General features: G+C 49.7%; 4 protein-coding genes across 4 annotated transcripts; 3 read left to right on the top strand and 1 right to left on the bottom strand.

The window, feature by feature from the left end:
* Positions 1 to 864: 864 nt before the first annotated feature.
* Positions 865 to 3,118, top strand: BKA67DRAFT_684622 (uncharacterized protein; the record flags this gene model as incomplete). The annotated part of the gene is made up of 3 exons (XM_046109000.1): positions 865 to 1,395; positions 1,453 to 2,467; positions 2,517 to 3,118. 3 exons carry the CDS (start codon positions 865 to 867, stop codon positions 3,116 to 3,118), a joined length of 2,148 nt encoding a protein of 715 aa, XP_045953610.1.
* Positions 3,119 to 5,015: 1,897 nt separating this feature from the next.
* Positions 5,016 to 6,606, top strand: BKA67DRAFT_525275 (uncharacterized protein; the record flags this gene model as incomplete). Its single annotated transcript, XM_046098648.1, has 4 exons — positions 5,016 to 5,307; positions 5,362 to 5,442; positions 5,497 to 5,724; positions 5,798 to 6,606. The coding sequence occupies 4 exons, from the start codon at positions 5,016 to 5,018 to the stop codon at positions 6,604 to 6,606; spliced, it is 1,410 nt and encodes a 469-aa protein (XP_045953609.1).
* Positions 6,607 to 11,128: 4,522 nt separating this feature from the next.
* On the top strand, positions 11,129 to 11,896 carry BKA67DRAFT_663440 (pectate lyase; the record flags this gene model as incomplete). The annotated part of the gene is made up of 1 exon (XM_046108183.1): positions 11,129 to 11,896. The coding sequence occupies one exon, from the start codon at positions 11,129 to 11,131 to the stop codon at positions 11,894 to 11,896; it is 768 nt and encodes a 255-aa protein (XP_045953608.1).
* Positions 11,897 to 18,239: 6,343 nt separating this feature from the next.
* Positions 18,240 to 21,067, bottom strand: BKA67DRAFT_540549 (uncharacterized protein; the record flags this gene model as incomplete). Its single annotated transcript, XM_046100791.1, has 5 exons — positions 18,240 to 18,388; positions 18,447 to 19,139; positions 19,368 to 19,394; positions 19,621 to 20,718; positions 20,788 to 21,067. The coding sequence occupies 5 exons, from the start codon at positions 21,065 to 21,067 to the stop codon at positions 18,240 to 18,242; spliced, it is 2,247 nt and encodes a 748-aa protein (XP_045953607.1).
* Between the last annotated feature and the right edge of the window lie 360 nt (positions 21,068 to 21,427).

Below are 21,427 nucleotides of genomic sequence, written 5' to 3'. Positions count from 1 at the left end.
TCAGTCCCTGAAGCCGTGAGTCAATGAGTTTGCTAAGAAAATTTATATATAAGAAAAGATACCACGGTCCAATGCTTACCAGAGCGAGAATATCAATCTGGCATAAGATGGCATGTTAAGCATGTTCATGTTCGATGATATATTATGCACATGCAGCATGTGTTTTCCCCAATGCAGTGGTCAAACTTTTATGTTGTTTCATCGTATTGTGGTGTTAGGTTAGCAACTAAATAACTTAAAAAGCTGGAAGACTATCCCTCATTGATTGGCGATCAATGTCTTTACAATCTCAGCTGATTGGGCTTCCATGTGAAAACATTGGTCCATTGCGAGTACACCTAACTGATTACACGACTCTGCCAACTGGGAAGGCGCAACCGTGATTCGTATAGTCTAAGGTCGGTGAGATGTATAATATATTCGGCGATTGGTGAGTGGTACGATCACACTGGTGACAATCTCGACGACTACTAGCAGGCAGCCACAACTACTAGGCCGGAGTCAAGCTGCAGTCTTGTGCCGCAAGGCAACCACAATCGTCACAAAAATTCCGCACCTCTGGATTTCCCTTGGTGTTTTGAACCAGCTAGACTTCTACTTCTCCTTCTCACCCTCTCAACCCAACCCTCCCAACATCACCTTGGGCTCTTTGGTCCGTGACCTATCACCAGAGGTCTTTGGAGATATCGATTTCATCCCATCCTTTTGTTTCCTTTCCTTTTCCTTCTGCTCAGCACCATCTCAACCCAACACAGTCAATAATTCAACCCCCGCAGACTGACCTCCTACACAGGCTCTTCCCTCATTCTCGACTGCTACCCTCGTCCCGACTCATCACATCGATCGGTCAACTGCACGCTCATTATGCCGCCTTCCGCGTCGAAATTGCGCGCGACTAGCGCTGAGTTCGTCCCCAGGCCCATAACAAAAGCTTCCAACGTTCTTGATGCTACCATTGTCACCCGCCACCCGCCTGATATCGCACGTACAGATTGTATCGTCGGCATCTGCACTGTCCCTTTTGGACGCGAAGGCAAGGATGACCTGGGCCATCACATCGCTGGTTTCCTCGCATGGATGTCTCTTTGCACCGAACCTGGCACGAATGACTACAAGCAGGTGTGGCTCTCGCAGACTGACCTTCTTGATGCTGTGCAAAAGCACAACCTTGATCATGTTGGCCGTGATGTGAGTGGAGTTGCAAAGAATGTCACTCTGCCCATTACTGTTGAACCGAATGCACAAGCATTGGTTGGCAGGTTCATGAGCGAGCTTACGAAGAAGGTCCAAGCTACTCGCGATGATGATGACGCCCTTGTTATCATCGCTTGTGGTCTTACCTCTCTCGAGCAAGATATCTTTCTGTTGGATGGGCAGGACTACGTCGCCACCATTGTAAGCAAATGCGAACCTCATTCTCGTATCACGGACTAACATGATTTCGCCGACTAGACGAGCGACTCCATTTGCGCCGCCATAGGCAAGGATGTTAAGGTTACCTTCATCACCCCTTCTGTAACTTCTGCAGGCTGGCAGGTCAACCCTTCTTTCACTCAGCCCATGACTACTAGGGCTGAACCGATCGAGTTCGCATCACGGCAGTGTGGTGCACTCTTCAGTGGCTACCTCATAAGTCCTTTCTATGGTGGTCATTCCACGTACCTCAGCAAGGACGCCGCCGGACTACCAATCCAATCCGTTCCCGTTATCAAGAGTCCCAAACTCAAGGCTGCTGAGGGCAAGTTTCACGCAGAGCTCTATTCTCAGTTAGCCAGTCGCTACCTTTGGAAGCACAGCATTCATTCTTTCTGTTTCGATGAGATAAACGATCCTTGGAACGCGCTCATTGGTGACCGCAGTGGCATGCCTTTGGCCAAGCTAGCCAAACGCTGGAGCAATCTCGGTGACGTTGACAGCTCTGCATCAGACGCTTATGACTATTTTCACTTCCTTGGTGGTGCATTCGGAGGCAATCGAAAATCTCAATTGGCACACCTGAAGCATATGTTTCAGCAATCCCTCAACGCGCCAGGTTACCACTCAAACAACCTTGGTGAGGCCCACAAGCACTTTGACAAGCTTATTCGTGCTGCTGAACAAGATGAGACTAAGTGCCACATTCTTTTCAACGCCCTTGAGCAACGCATGTCCCTAGTGGTGCTTGGCGACATGATCACCAAGACCTTTGGCTTCGCAGCCAACTTCAACAAGCGCTGCCGGGACTGGAGCGAAGGCAAGTGGTATGAAATGGCTCCAACTTCTATCAAGGAGTTGACCAATTACGTCTGGGGTAGGATCATTGCCAACATACCTCCCATGGGCATGCCTTATGGCCGCAACCTTGACCCACATAAGGAACTATTCAAGGTCTTGAGTGGTCCAACTCGCTACATTGCTTCCGCCTTGATTATGCGATGTCCAGCTGCGGGTGGCAGACTAGAAGCAGCCATCGATGAAATGTCCGAGTGTAAGTTCTTTCTCTTCATCTTTGTCAACTAAGGCTAACTTTTCACCAGTTCTTGTACAGCTCATAAATCATCAGGCAAAACTCCTTGTTATGTCTCATGATGTCCACCAATTGGGTATCGAATGGGCTGAAATCTGTCAAGTCGAAGGGCGCATTGAAGATGCTAAGATTGCTGCTCGTACTAGCCAGAACGACAACGCTACTACTACTGACAACACTCAGACGGCTCAGTTGGCTCTGTCGGTGCTGATTATTGAGTCCAGCCCTCGAATAAACCAATCAACTCCTCGAGTTACAGTTCATCCGCCATCGCCAGAGAAGAATTCCCGTCCCAATGACGAATATGCCTACGCCCATGAGCGCGAGAAGGGTCAGGCCACGGAGACACCAGAGCCAAAGGTTATCTCCATTGCACCCATTTCACCTTCTGGCGATGCCGACGATGAGGCCCATCTACCGCCGCACTTACGATCGCGTCGGCATCCGGTTTCCCGTACCACAACGCCGATCAACTCCCCCCCAGTATCCACAATCTCTATTCCAACAACGGCCACTCTCGCCGAGGGGCCTCGAGCAGAACCGCGTCGCACACCTCCACACTTACGTGTAGGTAGAAAATCTACGCCTGTAACTTCCATCAAGTATCGCTAAGGGCCCGGCGCTGCAAACAAGACGAGGATTTGCAAACGTCGATCCAAGTAATTCTGGTAGTTGGCAATTCTTTGATATTCAGTGCGTGTGAGAGATAGAGAACTGGATGACTAGTGTATTTCTGAAAAAGTGAATGGGCATTGTGTTCTGAGAATGGTGTGTAGCTAGTTCACTGGTTGTATGGTCTGGTCTAGTCTTGATATAGACGCATAGTTGATACCCTGGCTTTCTGACTGTAAACTTTAGGCACTAAAAAGTCTTACAATATGGTGCACGATGACACGATGGTCTCAACTCTGAATAACAGTCATGGATATGTCAAATAATCAGTCGAACCTCCACCGAAAGTTCGCATTCAGATGGATCAATGGTAAAGTTGCCCACCTGAGATTGCAAGCGAAATCCAGCAGGATGTCCATGGAGTCAGAAGGTAACGCCGCACAATCGTTTCCTCGTCCGAGATCTATGGCACGAGCGTTTTCTCTACTGATTCCTTATCAGGAGTAAGTCCACCCTGTAGTCGTCGTCCTTTGGTTCGGAAAGATAGCTTGGAACACCGGACAAGTGGAAATTATCCATTACTCAAGAGGAAACTTTGTAACAGTTACTATCCATGTAGTCCGAAAATATATATATGGTCACGATGATCTTCGATCGTCGATTGAGTCCTACCACTTTAAAGTTTGAGCATTTGCTAAATGGCGGTTGAGAGCGTGCCAGTAGTTCCTGTTAACGCTTGGGTGACGTGCATCACCCCCAGGGATTGGGATAATTGAATTAGGTTAAGTAACTTAACTAATTTGGATGTGGAGGTGAAGACTAAGGTTAGCAAACTGGGAAATGCAAACAAACTATTTCAAGGGGCAATCTTGACTTGACAACGGGCACTAATCAGGAAAGGGATTGGACGGTGGATAGGAGGGGCCCGCTTCCCATGCAGCGAGCCGAGCCAATCGCAATTTTGATAGCTCGGAACTTCACGATGCCGTTGTGCTCTCAACGTCACTGTATCGATATGTCCTGCTTCCGATGGGGGCGACTAAACAGCAAGCTAATCGACCCCTCCACAATGGGCCGACGAGGAAATGCTGGCAGGAAACGCCATGCCAAGGCGCTTGACGCGACGGTACACTGCAAGCACGGGTTGGTCTGTTGGGTTATGAAGTTGCCATCGACCTGGACCAGAGTGTGACCAAGTCGACGCGGCTCAGGCTTGACCGCTCCGTTCTGGTAGGATGCCAGAGTCTTCTCCTATAGAGGTCAGCACTATATTTCGTGTTTGTTCATTGGAGAAAACCAGATCAAGCTCGCCAAGCAAGATAGACGAACTCAATAAGCAAATCAATTATTCTGGATCTCTCCTGGCGTGGCTTGAAGTGGACTGATCTACCTCGGCTCATGCAAGCGCGGAGAATTTCCGCTTCGGTCTCGATCCTAGTCCGACCAATGGCAGACTGGTCGTAAACAATCAAAAGCTGAGTTCTCACATATGGGGAATATCGAGATCGGTAAACCTGATTTCCCAGGGAGCCCTGTTTATTGATGGGCCTTGGTGCGGCTGAGGAGTCTATTAGGCTATAGAGGGTCCAGCCCCATGTGTCGGAGCCAATAACAAAGCAGGGACACCGATCTCCGTACAGGTCTCATATGTCCTTGCCGTGCCTCTAAGAGTCCTGGTAAAAGCCTCTTCGTTCATAGTCTCTCGGGAATACGTCAGAATGGCTTCACAGCTTGATACTATGGAGTCAAGCTGGGGATATGGGATGGGCTGACGGTGCTTGAGCTTCTATATAGAGCTTCGAGAATTTGCCATGAAAGGATAACTGGATCGTGCAACTCCAGAAGACATAGTCAACCATCCGTCACACGTCCATCAACAGTACTTTGCTTCGCGAAGATGCGTTTCTCTCTGCTCGTTGGTACGCTCTGCGCACCATCTGCTCTTGCCTTCCCGTGGATGACCCCAGAGGGTATGGAGGCTCTCCTCAACCACCCCGAGGCTCGCCAGGAGATCGACCGTCGGCTTACGGGATTCCGCTCCGGTGAGACGGAAAAGCGTCAACTTGGCACAGGCCTTGTGAGCGGCGTCACATCTCTTCTGGGCGGCACCCTCGAGGCCGTGGTGGACAACGTCCTTGGTCTCATCCCCACAAACGCAGCAGTTGAGGGCTTGCAGAAGTTCCCCGAGAGTGCGTATACAATTCAATGTTGGAATTTTTTGTCAGAACTAACAAGTATCGCAGAGGACTATCCTTTCAAGGCACCTGGCGCTACTGATCAGCGTGGTCCTTGCCCTGGCTTGAACACTCTTGCCAACCATGGTTGTACGTAAAACGCTGCTCTAGACCCCCTCGTGTCATTCTGACGGTAATCCGTAGATATCCCTCGTACTGGTATTGCTACCATCGGCCAGATCAATGCTGCTACGGCCAAGGTTTTCAACATGGGAGCCGATCTATCCTCCCTGCTCGCTACCGGTGGTGCCCTTGACGGTGGCGATATCCTCTCTCAGAAGATGAGCATTGGCGGCCCAGATGACCGTGTTGGTCTCCTCAACGGTGCGCTCAACGGCATCTTCGGCACTCCATCTGGAATTTCTGGCCATGGTAAGTGAAGACGAACCTCTTGAAATAGTCTACATATCGACGCTAAATTGAACTAACATCACTCGACGCCTAGGTAAATTCAACGAAGGCGATGCGTCCGCCACCCGCGAAGACTTCTACCTAAATGGTGATAACATCTCATTCAAGCCTGAGCTGTTCAAGCAATTGCACCAGCAAGCTCTTGCGAGGGGCAACGGTACCTATAGCGTCGACGCCATTAAAGAACACTTTAAGAACCGTTATACGGCATCCAAGGCCGCGAACAGCCAGTTCTACTTCAACCTCCCCAGCGCAGCCGTTGTTATGGGAGCGTACTACTTTATTCCCGGCTTCTTCTCCAACGGTACCATTGGCGCTGGTGGTGTTGCCAACGAGGCATCCATCACCTCTTTCTACGGCGCCAAGCCCACCCGCAAGAACGCCTGGTCGGACCCTGATCTCACCTACACCCACGTTCCCGAGCGCATTCCTGACAACTGGTACCGTCGCTCCACGCCCATGACCGTGCTTGAGGCCGTCGGTGGGATCCTCGACGTCTACCTGTACGCGCTCCCTGCCCTCGGCGGTTCCGGTGCCGACCAAAGCTGGGTCATCGGACCTCTCGACGTGCCCAACAACCCGCAGGCCCTGTCATGCTTCCTTTACAACGCCGTTTACGCCAACTTCCCGGCTGAGCTGTTCAACTCCGTCGTCCTCCTCGAGTCCGTGGTCAACGCCGTGTCTGGACTCCTCGTCCCCGGCTACAAGGCATTGGGCTGCACCGTCAACTTCCCCGACACTAAGGGGTCGTTGGCTACGCAGTATGAGGCTTGGGCTGAGACCTATGTCGGTAAGGCCAAGACACAGGCTGTCGGCAGTGGTTGGTACGATAAAACGGCCTGAGTAAGAGGCTTTATGGTAATGAATATTGCATAAACACGGCGTTCTTTCTCTCTTGGTTATCGGAACCTAAATTTGTAGCTTTGTAATTAGGAAAATACATTAGTACTAAGTCAAGCTCGGTCGACAATGGCATCCCAAAAAACAGGTCCAAATCGTATGAGCGAATTCTGTTTTGCAGCGTGTAATAGAAACGTGGTACACAAAGGCTTGCAATAATCTTCCCCGGAATGGATAGCACCCACACAGGTATCCCGGCTGGGTCTGGTCGTGGGGTCAGCTATCAGTGATCTTTGATGCGCCGTCGCTAGGCTATCCATATGGCGAGAACAATAGACGGGTGCGAAATAGAATACCCACATAGAACAATAACCATCCGTGGCAGCAGCCATTTGAGTTACCAAACAGCCAGCATTGACGTGAGAACTAGTGACCACCGAATACATGGTGGCTACCACCACAGATACAAAAGGCTGATAGAATCCCAAGCAGAATAATTTATTCTTGTAAGAAACTATGGCACTGCAAGGAGACCCAACAGTCTGTGGTGATCGTGGCCTTCAAATAGGCGAAAGTTTCAATCAACGATACTTGGGCTGATGCAAACTTTGCGACTGTTCAGCTCCGGTCAAATTATCTGGACGCCAGGATGCTTTTAGGCGGCAAATCCACACGAAAGATATTGCAACAAGTGATTACCACTTCGCCAGCTTGATGTAATACGCTTGAAAATTTGTTCACTGAAGAACCTTGGGGTCTCATAAAGTCGCCAGCTTCATTTCTGCCACTGCTCTTCTCGTTATCCCCGCCACTTGTGTAAGAAAATATCTGTTATGGATACACAGTTACTCTTGACCCAATTTGCATGTCGAAACGAATTACGAGCATCAATCTATATCTAGGCGATCATGGGCAACCTCTGGAACCCCCACAATTCTCGGTTGAGCGCCGAGTGCGATTGCATGAAGATTGTTGAAGCTCTTTGACTGCCGCTTCTATTTTGTGGGATGAACTCGAACGGGACTCTTCTCATATAAGAACACGTCACTGTTTAAGTATATTTGCCTTGAACTAATGCCACAATAGGACAAATGTGTATCGTTATCTTAGTCAGAATTACTCGGTAAATTAACAGGTCTTTAGAGTGCTCGGAATTCCACGAAGCGGAGTACTATCGTTCAAACAAATAAGAAACAGCGGTATTTGAGCTTAGCCCCCTTCGTCTCATCCCCGCGCGAGCGTAGCTACCGAATCGGGCAGCATATGGAAGGGAAGCGTATCACATATTACTCGCCTCAAGAAGGTTCTGATTGAAGAGATTTCTTGACTCTCCAAAGGATTTTTAACCAGTGTAGAACTTCCCAGGTGTACAGGGCACTCCCTTTTAATATAGTTATCGGTTATACCGGCAACGCTCAGGCTCACAACCCAGTGGACAGTTCTCCACCAAACAGAGTTATTTCGACGGCAGAACGGCTCCTCATCGATGACCTTGGACCTGCTAGGTCTTTCCTGACTAGAGACTGCCAGCGCTGGCTCTTGAACTCCTGGGGTAGAGGAGGGTTGCCATGTATCCGGTAGGTTCACGTGTTGTGGATACCAGCGCGACGGCAAACCGGCACATGGTTAACAATTTCCTGGGACGACCCCATCCAAGCTCATTTAAGCTTAAATAGACGTTACGAGAATTTACGCATGGGGTTTCTATTTCTTTTCTTGGGCATGGGCGCTGACAGGCGTGTGGTCTGGTGCATGGGCAGCTGTGGATTCCTTAAGAACAGCCCTTGAGGAATACAACTTCAATCCAGGCTGGGAGTAATGATTGACATTATGGCTCCGACCAGAAGAGCAACCGCAAGAACCATGACATTTTACGTCTTGAGAATGCACTTTGTTCGTTTTTTGGGGTGCGCTCTCATTCCTGCGAATATTTATTTCGTGTGTCAGTGGAGATTTCGGAACTGACAAATCTCGTAAGGAATTTGACCGCAGGATAAAATTTCGAGGAACGACGCCACATCCTGCTCATCAAAACAATGCTGCCATGATACTCGATCATGCCGAACACAAGAGAAAGACAGACATGGCGGCATTGCCGGCATGACGGAAAATGATACAAGAAACTCCGCCAGCCCAACAAGATAACATCAGAAAATTGGGGAGACAAACTGATGGCGTTGTATCCCAGAGGAAGAGAAATCAACGATCGTACTATTACTAGTCGGCCCCCAAACCGGTTCCTTCTCCTTGCACTTGTGTTCAATTATGGGAGGGACTTTCTGCTCCTTTACCGAATTCATTGAGACGAATGGCAACGACGTTCAAGAGCCGACTGATTGCAACGAAACCATCAGAGGGTCACCTAAACGAAACAAAATGCAGCAATAGGCGTTTTTTTGGGTGCTCTGATATACAACATACCCAGACTGTATCGTGTCTAGCAGCATCGGTGGCAACTATAACGTGAACCAGGAGAGTTCAGTTCAGCGGTATCTGCCAGCCACACCTGCAGCAGCTGCATTCCTATCACGCCTCATTACCACCAACTTCTGCAGCAACTGTACACGTCTCGGTTGCCATGCTCCTTCACGAAACCTGGGTATTCAGCAATGGAGAGATTGGCTAGATCGGCCGTCTGGGAAGGGCTTGCAGGCTTCGTCTATGCCTCTGGAACAGATTTGTACTAAGCCGCCGCCACAATTTCTTCGCCTGATACTACTCTGGGTCAGGAGGACAGCCAGTTTTTCTGTCATGCGAGGGACCAGCGTCTGTCGAATTGCTTGTCGAAACTTGATTTTTGAAGCTTCGCTCGTGAAGAGGAACAAAGAACAGAAGGGCCACAGAGATGTGGAACTAAAGCTGGTGCCACTAAAGCAACCACACAGTGTGATCGCCACAAAAGCTGCCTGCACGGTTTTTTACCGGGTGGGAAAATGCCAAGATAGCTTATCAAAAGGCTTGGCTGAGAGTGATCCGATCCCAGAAACAAACACACTTCGGGGCACAAATTCCATTGTTACCTGGCAGTTCGCTTTGCATGCATTCGGACTGCATGCAGATACAGGTGCTTGTGTGTTTCATGCAGCCAACTTCGGCAGGCAGGCAATCCCCATCATCAGGAGGTGATCCTTCGACGAACTCGAATAGCAATGTGTGCGGCTCGATGATCTCGAGACTTTCTCGGAGTCCGATGGAATGAGCGACATGGGTGCTCGATTTTTATCGGAGGACCTCCCTCCTGAAACACATTATTCTGTTACCCGGAGGCACCGCTATAGCGCCTAGGCACTAACGACCCGTGTCCGTTAAGCTATCGCGTCCTGCGCTGTCCAAACACGATTCCCAACAAGAGCATCCTCATCTCAGCAAAACTGCTCAAAAAGCAAATCCAGCGAGCAAGGTGAAGCACTGCGACAGGCAATCGAGGTCGCCTCCTTTTCGTAATAGGGGCTCTTTGTAAACCGCTGGAGTCGACATCCATTGGCATGATTCACCGCCTTGAGTTCATCATATCGATTCTGGAGCCGTCCCCCCTGAGGAGTGACACGACAAAATCCGGTGTGGATAGATTCCAAGTGTCTTTGCCGTGATGCGCCCGAATCGTAGGAGTACATAGCAAGCAAGAATGAACTGCGAGATGACATGACCCATTGCCAAGATATGTATGTTCCTGCAGGTGGATAACAAGTATCCAGGGCCGAGGCGCAGAGTTTTTGCAGTTGGGTTAAGGACCGGCGCATCCCTGCAAAATTTGGATAGGCTTAATTTTATGCTTCGACATCCATACGAGCTCAGCTATGGGTTCCTGGTGTGCTGGTACGCAAACCGGAAACAGCCGACCGTCCTTGAAGCTTAAAAGCCGCCAAGAATCACGGTTATTACTCGTCGTCTGAAGTTGATTCTAGTACTAGCAGAGAATGTGCTGGGCGCAGTTGTGACACTGGAAAAATCCAAACCCGCCCAATCAGCAGATAAGCACATCCGCTCGTTATGTTCTGGAAACGAGCAAGTCAGTTGGGTTTCCACCAACTCGGTACTATCCGAAACCGGTACTAACACCAGGATGGACGCGATGGAGCCGCATGTGGTCAAGTCAAGGGGTGCCAAGGGGTGCCAAGGCTGAGAGCGTTTTCTCCAGATGAAAGTAAAATGACAGAGCCTCGTCGAGCAAACTGCTAAGCTGATAGTCAGCCTCTTGGCGGGACTATCATGAGAGGTTGTGACACGATCCCACGGTAGATTGCTGCACCCCGGGCTGGCCCAGTCCGTATTGGTGAGGAGGCAAAAAGATCCAGTCTTTTGAGCGGGCACATAGTGAACAAACCCGATATATAAGTCCATGGTGACTCTACGAATGTGAACTTCACTCAGCACCCAACAGCATCTCTTCAGACTTCTCTCGTTCTACAACATCCAACTTACTCACATTCTTTAACCCGGGTGGTTTATACATTCTTTCCAGCAATCTATCGCTAATCCCAACTTACAACCATTTCTCGGTTTTAACAACTTTCACTCATTCAAAATGAAGTACTCCGCTATCCTCGCAGCTCTCAGCGCCTCTTCCGCCGTCATGGCCATGCCATCTGCCGATGTCACCCCGAACACCATGTTCGCACTTGACAAGCGTGCCAGCTTCCCCATCCCCGCCAGCAAGGGCTCCGTCACCTACAAGGCCCCCAAGACTTTCTCTGGTACCTTCGACGGTGGCATGAAGACCTACGGCCGTGGCGTTTCCTGCACTGGCCAGAGCGAGGGCGGTGACTCTGACGCTGTCTTCATCCTGAAGGATGGTGCTACTCTTAAGAACGCCATCATTGGCAAGGACCAGATCGAGGGTGTCCACTGCGAGGGCAGCTGCACCATCGAGAACGTTTGGTGGGCCGCGGTCTGTGAGGACGCTCTGTCCCTCAAGGGCAACGGTAACGCCAAGATCACTGGCGGTGGTGCCACCGGAGCCGATGACAAGGTCATCCAGCACAACGGTCTCGGCACGGTGACCATCGACGGATTCACCGTTGTCGATTTCGGCAAGCTCTACCGCAGCTGCGGTAACTGCAAGACCATGGGCGAGCGCAACGTCGTCGTCAAGAACGTCAAGGCCTACAACGGCAAGACCCTCGTCGGTATCAACTCCAACTACGGCGACAAGGCCACCATCACCGGCACTTGCGCCACTTCAGTCAAGAAGACCTGTGTCGAGTACAAGGGTACCACCCCTGGCAACGAGCCCACGGAAATCAGCTCGGGAATTTCATCCCACTGTGTTTACAAGACGCTCTCCTCTTGTTAAATCATTCAACGAGCTGTGGCACATGGCCGAGCTTGAGAACAATGCATCCATTTGACAGAATTTGGAGAGTGATTGTTGAGGATACTTAATTTTGGAGTGAAATTATTCGTGGAGATATGCGCCGCATGTCTCCTGTGGCCTGGTGACCACTTTCATGTAAATACTTAGAGATCGGTGATAATACATACACACATATCATCCCAAATAATGCTTCTTTACGTGGTATGCTTTGTATCTTCGCTGTGTTGACTCAAAACTTGCAAAGAACAAGATCCACCATCTATGACATTCCAGCCTCTTGCGACATGGCTTGGTGAAAAAGAAAACCCTTTCCCGCCTACACAGGTGTTATGATTGTTGACGAAACGGATGGCGCGGCTGGCCACAAGGCTACGAGCCATTCCTTCCTAATCAACATGTCCTTGCTTGAACAAAAGGCAGAAGTGGTTGCGATGCCATATGAGGTGGGCATTGGTGTGCCAAAAACACGGTCAAGATCATCCACCAGTCGAAGGATTGTGGTTACGAAGCTAGAGAAATGTATGTTGATTGTATGCGTGTTTTGACAGGACTTCAATAGCCTCCGACAACATCTGCATCTTTAGCTCAGGAGGCTCCAGTTGAACGAAATGGTTGCACGTGAAGGTCAGCAAAATACGTTGCTTACAACCCGGAGGCTCTTCAAACATATACGAGTGGTAAGTGATGGGATGCAGTTTGTGACATTGTGCCTAGGCGTGGCCGACCTCTACTACGTACGGATTATACCAAACCTCCAGGTCTACTATTAGAGCTTAGCGCATGTTTCATTTAATTGGTCCCCATGTTCGAATTGGCCATGATACTACACAAGCACCTTGCCGACGCAGGACATGTGGAACCACACTATCAGTGCGTCTGGGTCGACTGCAAGGTTCCTTGATCTATGAAAATCATTCATTAGTTAGTCTAGTGAGGTTCCCGTTGCATCATCGTATACCAGGTCCTATGACCAGACTTGCTGCGTGGAGCTCGATAACCGAAACGGAACGACAGCAAAGTTGGGACAGAATTAGCTAAACTAAGTAAGTACGATGTAGTTTTCCACGAGAATTAGTGGCGCTCTGTCTGGGTTGGTTTTGTTCTGGAGGGACAAGCTCTTCTGCAGCACATGACTTTTGCAACGAAACACGCGTTAAATTGCGCAGACGAGTACACATTGGCTGCGTGCAGGAGGTACACTACACATCAAATTTGAAGCAAAATATAATAAACAAGCGTCGAAGAGTTGATACTCTTTGAGAGTGTCAATGCAATCGGGTGGTTCGATCAGCAAGGATCCTGCATTTTATAAGATTGTTTGCTACAGGAAACCAGCAAGAATTGCAGGAAGAACCGAAGTGGTTCTTGGACACGAATGACACTGACAAGTCAATATAAAGTACTTAAAAGGCTGTCCTCATGTCTAATTCTGTGGGCCGCTCAAAACAATTGATTTGAGCAGGTGCAACGTGTACACAAACAGGGACCCTTGAGTATGTTTGATCCTCCCGGAGCAGCTGATCCTGATGTACTTGGTTTTCTAAATCTTGTATTATATCATCATTTGGGTTTTTCTGAGCCAATATGAGTATACGTATCTGTAGGCACGCCAGGCTATATTTAAGCTTGATGGGGGATCAATGCTATTGGCACGATAGCACAGTTCTCTGTCCCACCAATCGAACCGCACTCCAAGTTGCGAGTCACCGCACAGTTTGCCCCGAGTGGACCGAATGCGACACTTATACTTGACTTTTCAGTCCAAGAGAACTATTGTTCGGTTCCAACCCGCAATCTTTTAAACAAGGTTTGCAGAGGAGAAGTGATCGAAAGCCCGACTACCCTGAAAACACCGCCTTGATTACTTCTAGAGGGAGGTCCACAGACTCCAACACTGGGAGATGAATTTCATTGGCAATCTGCTAACCTATTTTCATCACTTGAAAATCGAGCTTGTATCGGAATATCATTTGGCTCATTTCAGCTTTTCAGCTTCATTTTTACAACAAACTAAGCTTCCTCAAACGGCTACTACTCTCCCCACACCACTGTCAATACTTGACGTTTCCCTTATTTCTGGCAACACAATCCGTGACAGATATCTACTGCATCTATATCCTAGCATCATTCCCTTGTGAAGAACAGCTTGTTTGTTGGCGTGATTCAGGGCCGCAAATATTGGTTTTGGTTCGATCAAAATGAGTTGAAATACCTGGAGCCCTGTGATGTTTGCTAGCGATTGAATACCCTTGACAGCCATTGGTAGCACGGTCCCAAGGATGCACCTATAATGGGTCGATATTTTGGCCAGGATCGTTATGCGATTCGTTGCAATGTGACATATGATGATCGTATTGCAGATGGATGCCTCTTGTTCATGGATCGAAACAAGTTGTCTATTTTGCTTGCATGAAGTTAAGGTCACGCACGGTAAGACCAGGGCCGCAAACACACTTGCAAGACAGACACTCTTATTTCCATGTACGTATCACATTGTAGGGTGATGTTCACTAGATTCGCATTGTACTGCTTTTAGGCGACTAGCAACCGTTACTTATGCTTTCTGGCCAAATAAAAGTTTACTTGAGCTACCCTGTACATGATCCTTACCCGATCTAAATAAGCACAAAGTAATACCAGGGCAGCAGATTGTTGCCATGTCTGTGATCCCAGTATTCACAATTGAGCAACAACCACCTGATTGGTTCCTCACTTGTTGTCGCTTTTCCTGTCTCATATAAAAGGCGCGCCATACTGACATGGTGCAAGGGATGCGTTGTAGCTCCCTCAGTTTTCGAAATACGATGTGTGTCTCCCCTCAGGTTCTATAGAACTGGCGTTGATAGCGTTAAATAAAGATTAGTCAACCAATGCTGAAGCAGGTACTGACGATCCTTGGCTAGCCTGGGTAAAACGCCACAATGGACAGTCGCATCTGTCGAGCACCGAAGAAGTAATTATATCAGGGTGTTGCTAACGAGCGACTAGCATTTATTAATACGTTGTGATTGTTCGTAAAAGAGCATGTTCGAAATGTTCACCTCGGAGAAATGAGCAATGAGACTTTCAGGAACATATTGAATGTGTGCACCACCAAACTGTACAGCTTCGACTCGCGCGAAAAAGAGTCACTTCGCCTATTTCCAATAGCGCTGTTTGTTGCGTTGGTGCTGTCATCGTCGCACAGGCAATTGGGTGTTTTTGCTACAGGGTGACAGAATGCACGCCCATGAGGTGAGTACAGCCCTCACTTGTGGAATTATGTCTTGCTCAACAATCTCCAACAGAGATGACTGGTTGATTCCGACCACGCCCGGCTTGGATTGCGTGAGCGCACGAGAAGAAAATTCAATGATGGTGGCACATCAGGCTATTGGAATCGCAATCGACTTTGCGCTACTGGCATTGCCGATATGAGTCATCCACTACAAGACGCCTTACACGCAGTAGAAGGTTCAGGTCATTTTTGGGTTTCGTGTTGGACTCTTCGTATTAGCCACTGGGATCATACGAAATATAATGCTGAAGACGTTAATATCCCTGGAGGATCCGTATGACTCGATGTCCCTACCATCCTGTCACTCGCTTCGCGCACGAACAAATGGCTATTGACAGAATCTCATGCATACAGCACATTCAATAAGTCAGCCATTGGCCCTTCGACTGACCTTGGAGGACATGTTGGCCTCTGGTGCGCCTCATTTCCTGCTCTCCCACCAGTTGTTCAACTGCTCGCACACAAGGTCGGTCTTCGCAGCACCTTACGTAGCTACGGTGGAGATGCGAAAGCAAGAAAGCAAGCCAATAAAAAGGGTTCTACGGCATGGACACCAGCGGATACTCATCGTAGCAACGGATGTCTCCGTGAAAGCCGTGGTATGATGTGGACGATGGAAGTGAAAGAGGCTTCGTCTCGTCAGCCGAGAGCACTTTGGAATTGAACAACATTACGCCAAGTAATGGCAAGATGCACAAGAAGACAGATTTCGAGGTCTCCATCGAGGCGGCTTCGGAAAGACAACATGCTGCTATGAGGGCGAGAGCATACTATGCACAGTCGAAATCGAAACCATATCACACACAGGCGGTAATTACCACCAGATCGTGACCATTAAAGGTAGGATGATCCGACGTGATTCCTTATCAAATTCAATTGTTATCAATGATTGTACATTATAGAAAGATTTGTTACCATGCCATTCCTCTACGCACTGAACCCAACATAACTCACAGATACCATATTGAATGGCAACCTTGGGCTCAGTTCCATATTGATTTTCAATAGCATGCAAAAGTGATTTGAACGCAGTAAATTCATCAAAGATTTACCTAGAATTTCTGCGCCGACCATGAAAGATTGTGCGTGAAGCCCGGACGACTGCCACATATCTGTAACCAACTGTAGACATTTTTTATGTTCGACACCACAGAGTAGCAGTCATGGAAAAACATTGGGTCAACTTAGATTCATGGTGTGTAGAATATTATTTGGGCTTTCACGGGGCTTTGATGTAAAGCACATCGTCGAGTCGTCTCTAAAAGCTTTACGAAAGACCCTAAGAACTTCTTGCCTACGACGACGTGGAAGGTTCTCCCGATACATCTTTGCGAGTTGATCCTTACTGGCGTCCCGCATTTGACATTTTCATTTACCTATCAAGATTTTACCAGCTAGTTCGAATGAGCTGGAACGGCGGTGATCATGGGTCCTCGAAGCCCAAGATGACACTGGGATGTCGTTGGCTCCATTTAGGCGTGGCCGTATCGAGGCTGGCATTCCAAAAATAAATAAATAAAACGAGTACACGGATATAAATCTTAGGCCGCGATACAGAAACCCGTAAACTTAACACCCACATCATGATCGACACTCCATAAGCTCATGGGTAACCGAAAAGGCCAGGCCTTCACACCACGTTGCAGATCAGGAGCTGAGAGAATTCTCCGACTATACGTGATGCATACCAGATACTTAGCGCGCCAAGTTCGCGTGCCCTGGCGCCCAACTGGAGCTGCTATTATAGTACACACATGAGTGTCTTATTTAGGTTATAACTCGGCCGAATCACGACATTCATGCTTAAGTTCTCTCCCATTTAGGCCACAATTTTTTTTGTTGGCATTAAAGCGACTGGATCTGTGTGCCCCCTTGAAGCACTAATTCGTTTGACTAGCATTCTAAACGACCATATTAGCACACACGCCGCACGCGAAAGAAAACCGAGCCGCGTCTGCCAGTGGGGTGAGGGGGACCCGTTGTAATGCAAGACAAGGCCGATCGTCAGCGTCAGTTGAATTGTCCACAAAATTTTAATTTTTTTGCCATTGTTCTTTTCCTCGTCAATAGTGCCGAACTTCGTCCCTCCCGCTCTTGCATAAGCTTGACGCGGCGCCATCCACTGACCTTGATGCTGTACGAACAGACTGTGCCACTAATGAAGCGCCTGCTAAACACCCTAAGACCGTCCTACTTCTTCCGGATATATTGGTTGCCGTACTGCTGATCGCCGGGAATATCGTGTCTGTGCTCAACTTTTGTGGTTTCCAGGCAGGTACGCTCACGACTCTTGCAAGCCTAACAATTAATTGTTATGTTCTCGAGAGTTCGTATTTCGCTATGTAATGCGCGTCATTGGTCAAGTGCAGCTTCCTACAACATGCACAGCTGAAAGAGTTCATTTGGTAATCCTGATTGGGCAGAGTGGTGATCTGTCGAAGATGTGCTCACATGTAAGGATTGGATGGTTTGAGTACAAAGTAAAATATGATGAAATTGACCAATCTAGCAGCTATAGTATCCCTCCCCATTTCATTGACATGACTCGAAATGAAATCCCCTCTGTTCTCATTACAGCCGTATCTGAATCAGTAAACACCGGTTTTCCTTACCATGGTATCATCGTCGAAACATAAATGACGAGTCCGCTGAATGTACGCGACCGAGAACGAAATGAAGACCATCTAAATTCCATATCCATCAAGCACTAAAACCGAAACTGAATAATGCAGGGTTGATATTGCGGATTCGCCAGCACCGTCTCTGATAACCATGAGGGACGCAAAAATGATGGTGATATCGAAGGGTTATCTGGCGTGCGCAAAATCGATCTAGCATATCCCTCGTCCCTTTCAAAACACAGTTGTCGAGGTGTCGTCCAATCGTCATATAGACAGTGGTCACAATGAGTGGCCGAGTTTGTATATTACATGCGCGCGAGCGCTTCAAGTCTATCAGGCGCTCCGTTTTGCGGGTTCGAAGCGACCAGAATGCGCGAGGTAGATGTGACATCCAGTAGCGTGAGTAGCGGCGTTAACAGATTGACTATTCGTCGTCGCGCTTGTCAGCTCCTTGGCGCATACGCTCGCTCCATCTTCGCTTGCCAGCTCGAGTTTCGTAGTGCGGCACCGTCGTCTTGACATCCTGCATGACGGACTCGATGGCGTTCCGGGTCTTGTTGCGGTAGCAATCAACTGGAAACAATTAGTCGAGAGTAGGAAAATGGGTGAGGAAAGGTATCTGGATACGTACGAGCTCTCTGGAGGAATATGGTTCTACCAGAAAAGACACGACTCTGCAGCCAGGCCATGCGGTAACCAAGGTCGTTAAGGCGGACTTCCCTGCCCCGTGTACCCTTCCGGGTGCGGGGAATGGCAACCTCACCGTCGGAGCCATCGGAGAAGGGCACCTTTACCATGACACGGTCGCGGCTGGTGTTGCCTCTGGAGCGTCCAGTACGGCCGCCATCGACTTCCACGTCGTCATCGTCCAGATCCTCCTGGAAGAAGCGGCTGCCCGTAGCACTTGGCGGCGGGCTCTGCATCTCGCGCGGGAAGTAACTGCGCGGAAAGACGGAAGAGCTCTTGCGGAAAGAATCGGGTATCTCCTTGGTATCGACATTGTCCAGAGTTACACGAACTCGTAGACGGCATCCTCGCTTGTTATCATCGACGAGAATGAACTTGCGCTTCTTCGCGTCAGGAATGTCGGGGAACAAGTTGGACGGTGCTTCGTCATCGTCTCTGGTACCGTTGTTGCGTGCTGCGATGGCATTGTGGTGAGACGAGGGGGGCATGCCGGATCCGGGACCTGAGTTGCTGGGGTATGGCTGGGGGTACCCAGGGAAGACCTGGGCCTGGCGGACATCATCGCCGTGACCGGAACCGGGGCCGGATGGGGCCTGGTGGTGGTGATGGTGGTTCTCATCCATGTACTCTCCGTCCCCTGCATGAGAACAGCCGAGTTAGCCGGGGTACATTTCGGGAAAAGCAAAGCAGTAATAACAGGCTTGAACAAGCAACAGGACAGGACTGGGCAGGATAGGATGGTTTGCAATACAGGAAGACATTTTGTGGTGCAATGATATGTGCGCCAAGGTTTGTGTGTGCAGTGGGATGCCATGCGATGCCATGCGAGCCGAGTGACGGTGATGAAGACCGAGACGAGACGTACAAGCAGAAGGCTTAAGGTGCAAAGCAACTAGGTAATGTACAGAACAAAAAACAACCAAAAACCACCCCTCCTGAAAGAGTATTTTCCCAGAGACGCCGTTGGCGGTCATGTGCCGCTATATAACAAGACCAAACCAATGAATACCAGAACAGGTACAAGGTATAATGTAAGAGGTATCAAGTAATGGCACAACAACGATAACAGCAATAACAATAACAACAATAACGCATCAATCACATCTGGTGGAACATACCGACTTCTTCCCCTCCCTGAGAGTTCCCATCAGAGTGAGCATGGTGGTGGTGCATCTGTGAGCCACCCATGTTGCCCATACCAGGCTTGCCCATGGCTGTCCCACCGCCAGGGCCCATGGCACCAGGGGCGGGGATCCCTGCCGGACCACTGGGGCCGGACATGTGTGACGGATGAGGAGCCTGAACCGCCTTGCGGTTGTTCATCTTGGCCATGCGTCGAACGCGTCGACTTCGCAGACGCGGGTCTTGGTTGCTGTTGCGCCAGCTATCCACCGCGCGCTGAATCAGACCTCGCTTTCCTCGCAGCGAGGGGTTCAGCTGAGCCAATGCCCAGCCCACCGTATTGCACTCCGTCTCATATTGTAGACGGTTACCGCGATACTGGTCTTTGGGGCAGCACGCCCGCGGGTACACGCAGTTTTCCGTCTTGAAATCGCTGGGGAGCTCGTCCGTGTTGACCGACTCAACATCACAACGAATCGTATATTCCATCTTGACGCGATCACGTGAGTACTCGAACGCAATCCACTGAACGCCGTTGTTGTCTTGCCTCACAACAAGAGGCGTAGTTGCCGGAATAGGACCAGGCGCTGCGTTTGAATTCACACCAGGCGAGGAACCGCCAGGCGTGGAAAGTGGTCCACTACCGTTCTGTTGGTGCTGCTGCGGAGTGCCCAGTGGACCAGAGGCCGGTCGTTGCAATTGCGGTGGCACTTGAGGCTCCATTTTCGCGTGACGCGGGCTGCCAGTCAAACCTGGCTGCCCATGCTGACTCGGGTGTTGCTGGATCTGATGCTGCGAACTCGGGTGAGACATCATCATGCTGGGTTGCGACGTCATGGACTGATGCGGTTGCTGGGCATGTTGCTGGTAGGGCGAGGGAGCAGTTTGTGGCGGGATGTTCGAGTACTGAGGTTGCTGCGCGCCATAATACATAGACTGTTGCTGCTGAAGTGGCGCCGGGGCACCGTAGAGGCTGCGATGCTGATCATGACCAGAAGGAGAGGCAACAGAAGCTGGCGAGTTTGATTGAGGAGTGTGATATATCGGCGGGTACGGTCGAGGCATCTGCGCTGCGGCCATCATTTCGGAGGTGTCTATTTTCCTTGTCAGTATGCGATTTGACGCGTCAAAAGGCGCGTTTTTCCTTGGGGGATAAAACTTACCAGCGGCTGGGTAACCGCTAGTTGTTCCGGGTGTGCTGTAGGGGCTGGGATGAGCGTAGTACGGAAGTCCGTCTTGCGCGTGCGCGTGTGCGTGTTGGCTGCTCTGCGTCTGTCCTGCAGGCTGGTATGACGAGTATGCAGACGGGTGTTGGGACTGCGGTGGAGGCGCCTGATGATGTTGCTGATGAACGATGCTCGAGGGCCGAGGATGCTGTAAGTGCTGAGGCGGCGCCGGACCCTGCGAGTGGTGGGGGTGGTGCTGCATAGAGGCGACGACCATTAGTACTGATTCTGAGGTGTCAAAGCTAAATAATGATAACCGTGAAAAGACAATGTTGTAGGACGCGTCGGTATTTTTATTTTTTCTGACACTTTCAAGGTCTGGGGAACCTCAAGCATGCTCCCCTGGTGACGAGGTTCAACGGCTGAGGCGTGCCCTGACGAGGGTGTCTGTACTGGGATATATGACCGGGGCCAGAACATGCAGCCCACAGTAGTAAGAGAGAAAGGACCAGGGCGAGAAAATAAAAAGCGGTACCAGGAGATAAACACTCCAGCGAGACAGTCACGCCTTCGAGGTGGGAGTGGGTAGAAATCGGAAGCCAAATCCGACGATAGAGGGTTCACCAACTAGGTACCG

This window comes from Truncatella angustata (assembly GCF_020726525.1).
Source record: "Truncatella angustata strain MPI-SDFR-AT-0073 chromosome Unknown BKA67scaffold_9, whole genome shotgun sequence".
NCBI lineage: Eukaryota > Fungi > Ascomycota > Sordariomycetes > Amphisphaeriales > Sporocadaceae > Truncatella > Truncatella angustata.
The sequence above is the reverse complement of the archived record's forward strand: the minus strand, read 5'-3'. Positions and strand labels throughout refer to the sequence as shown.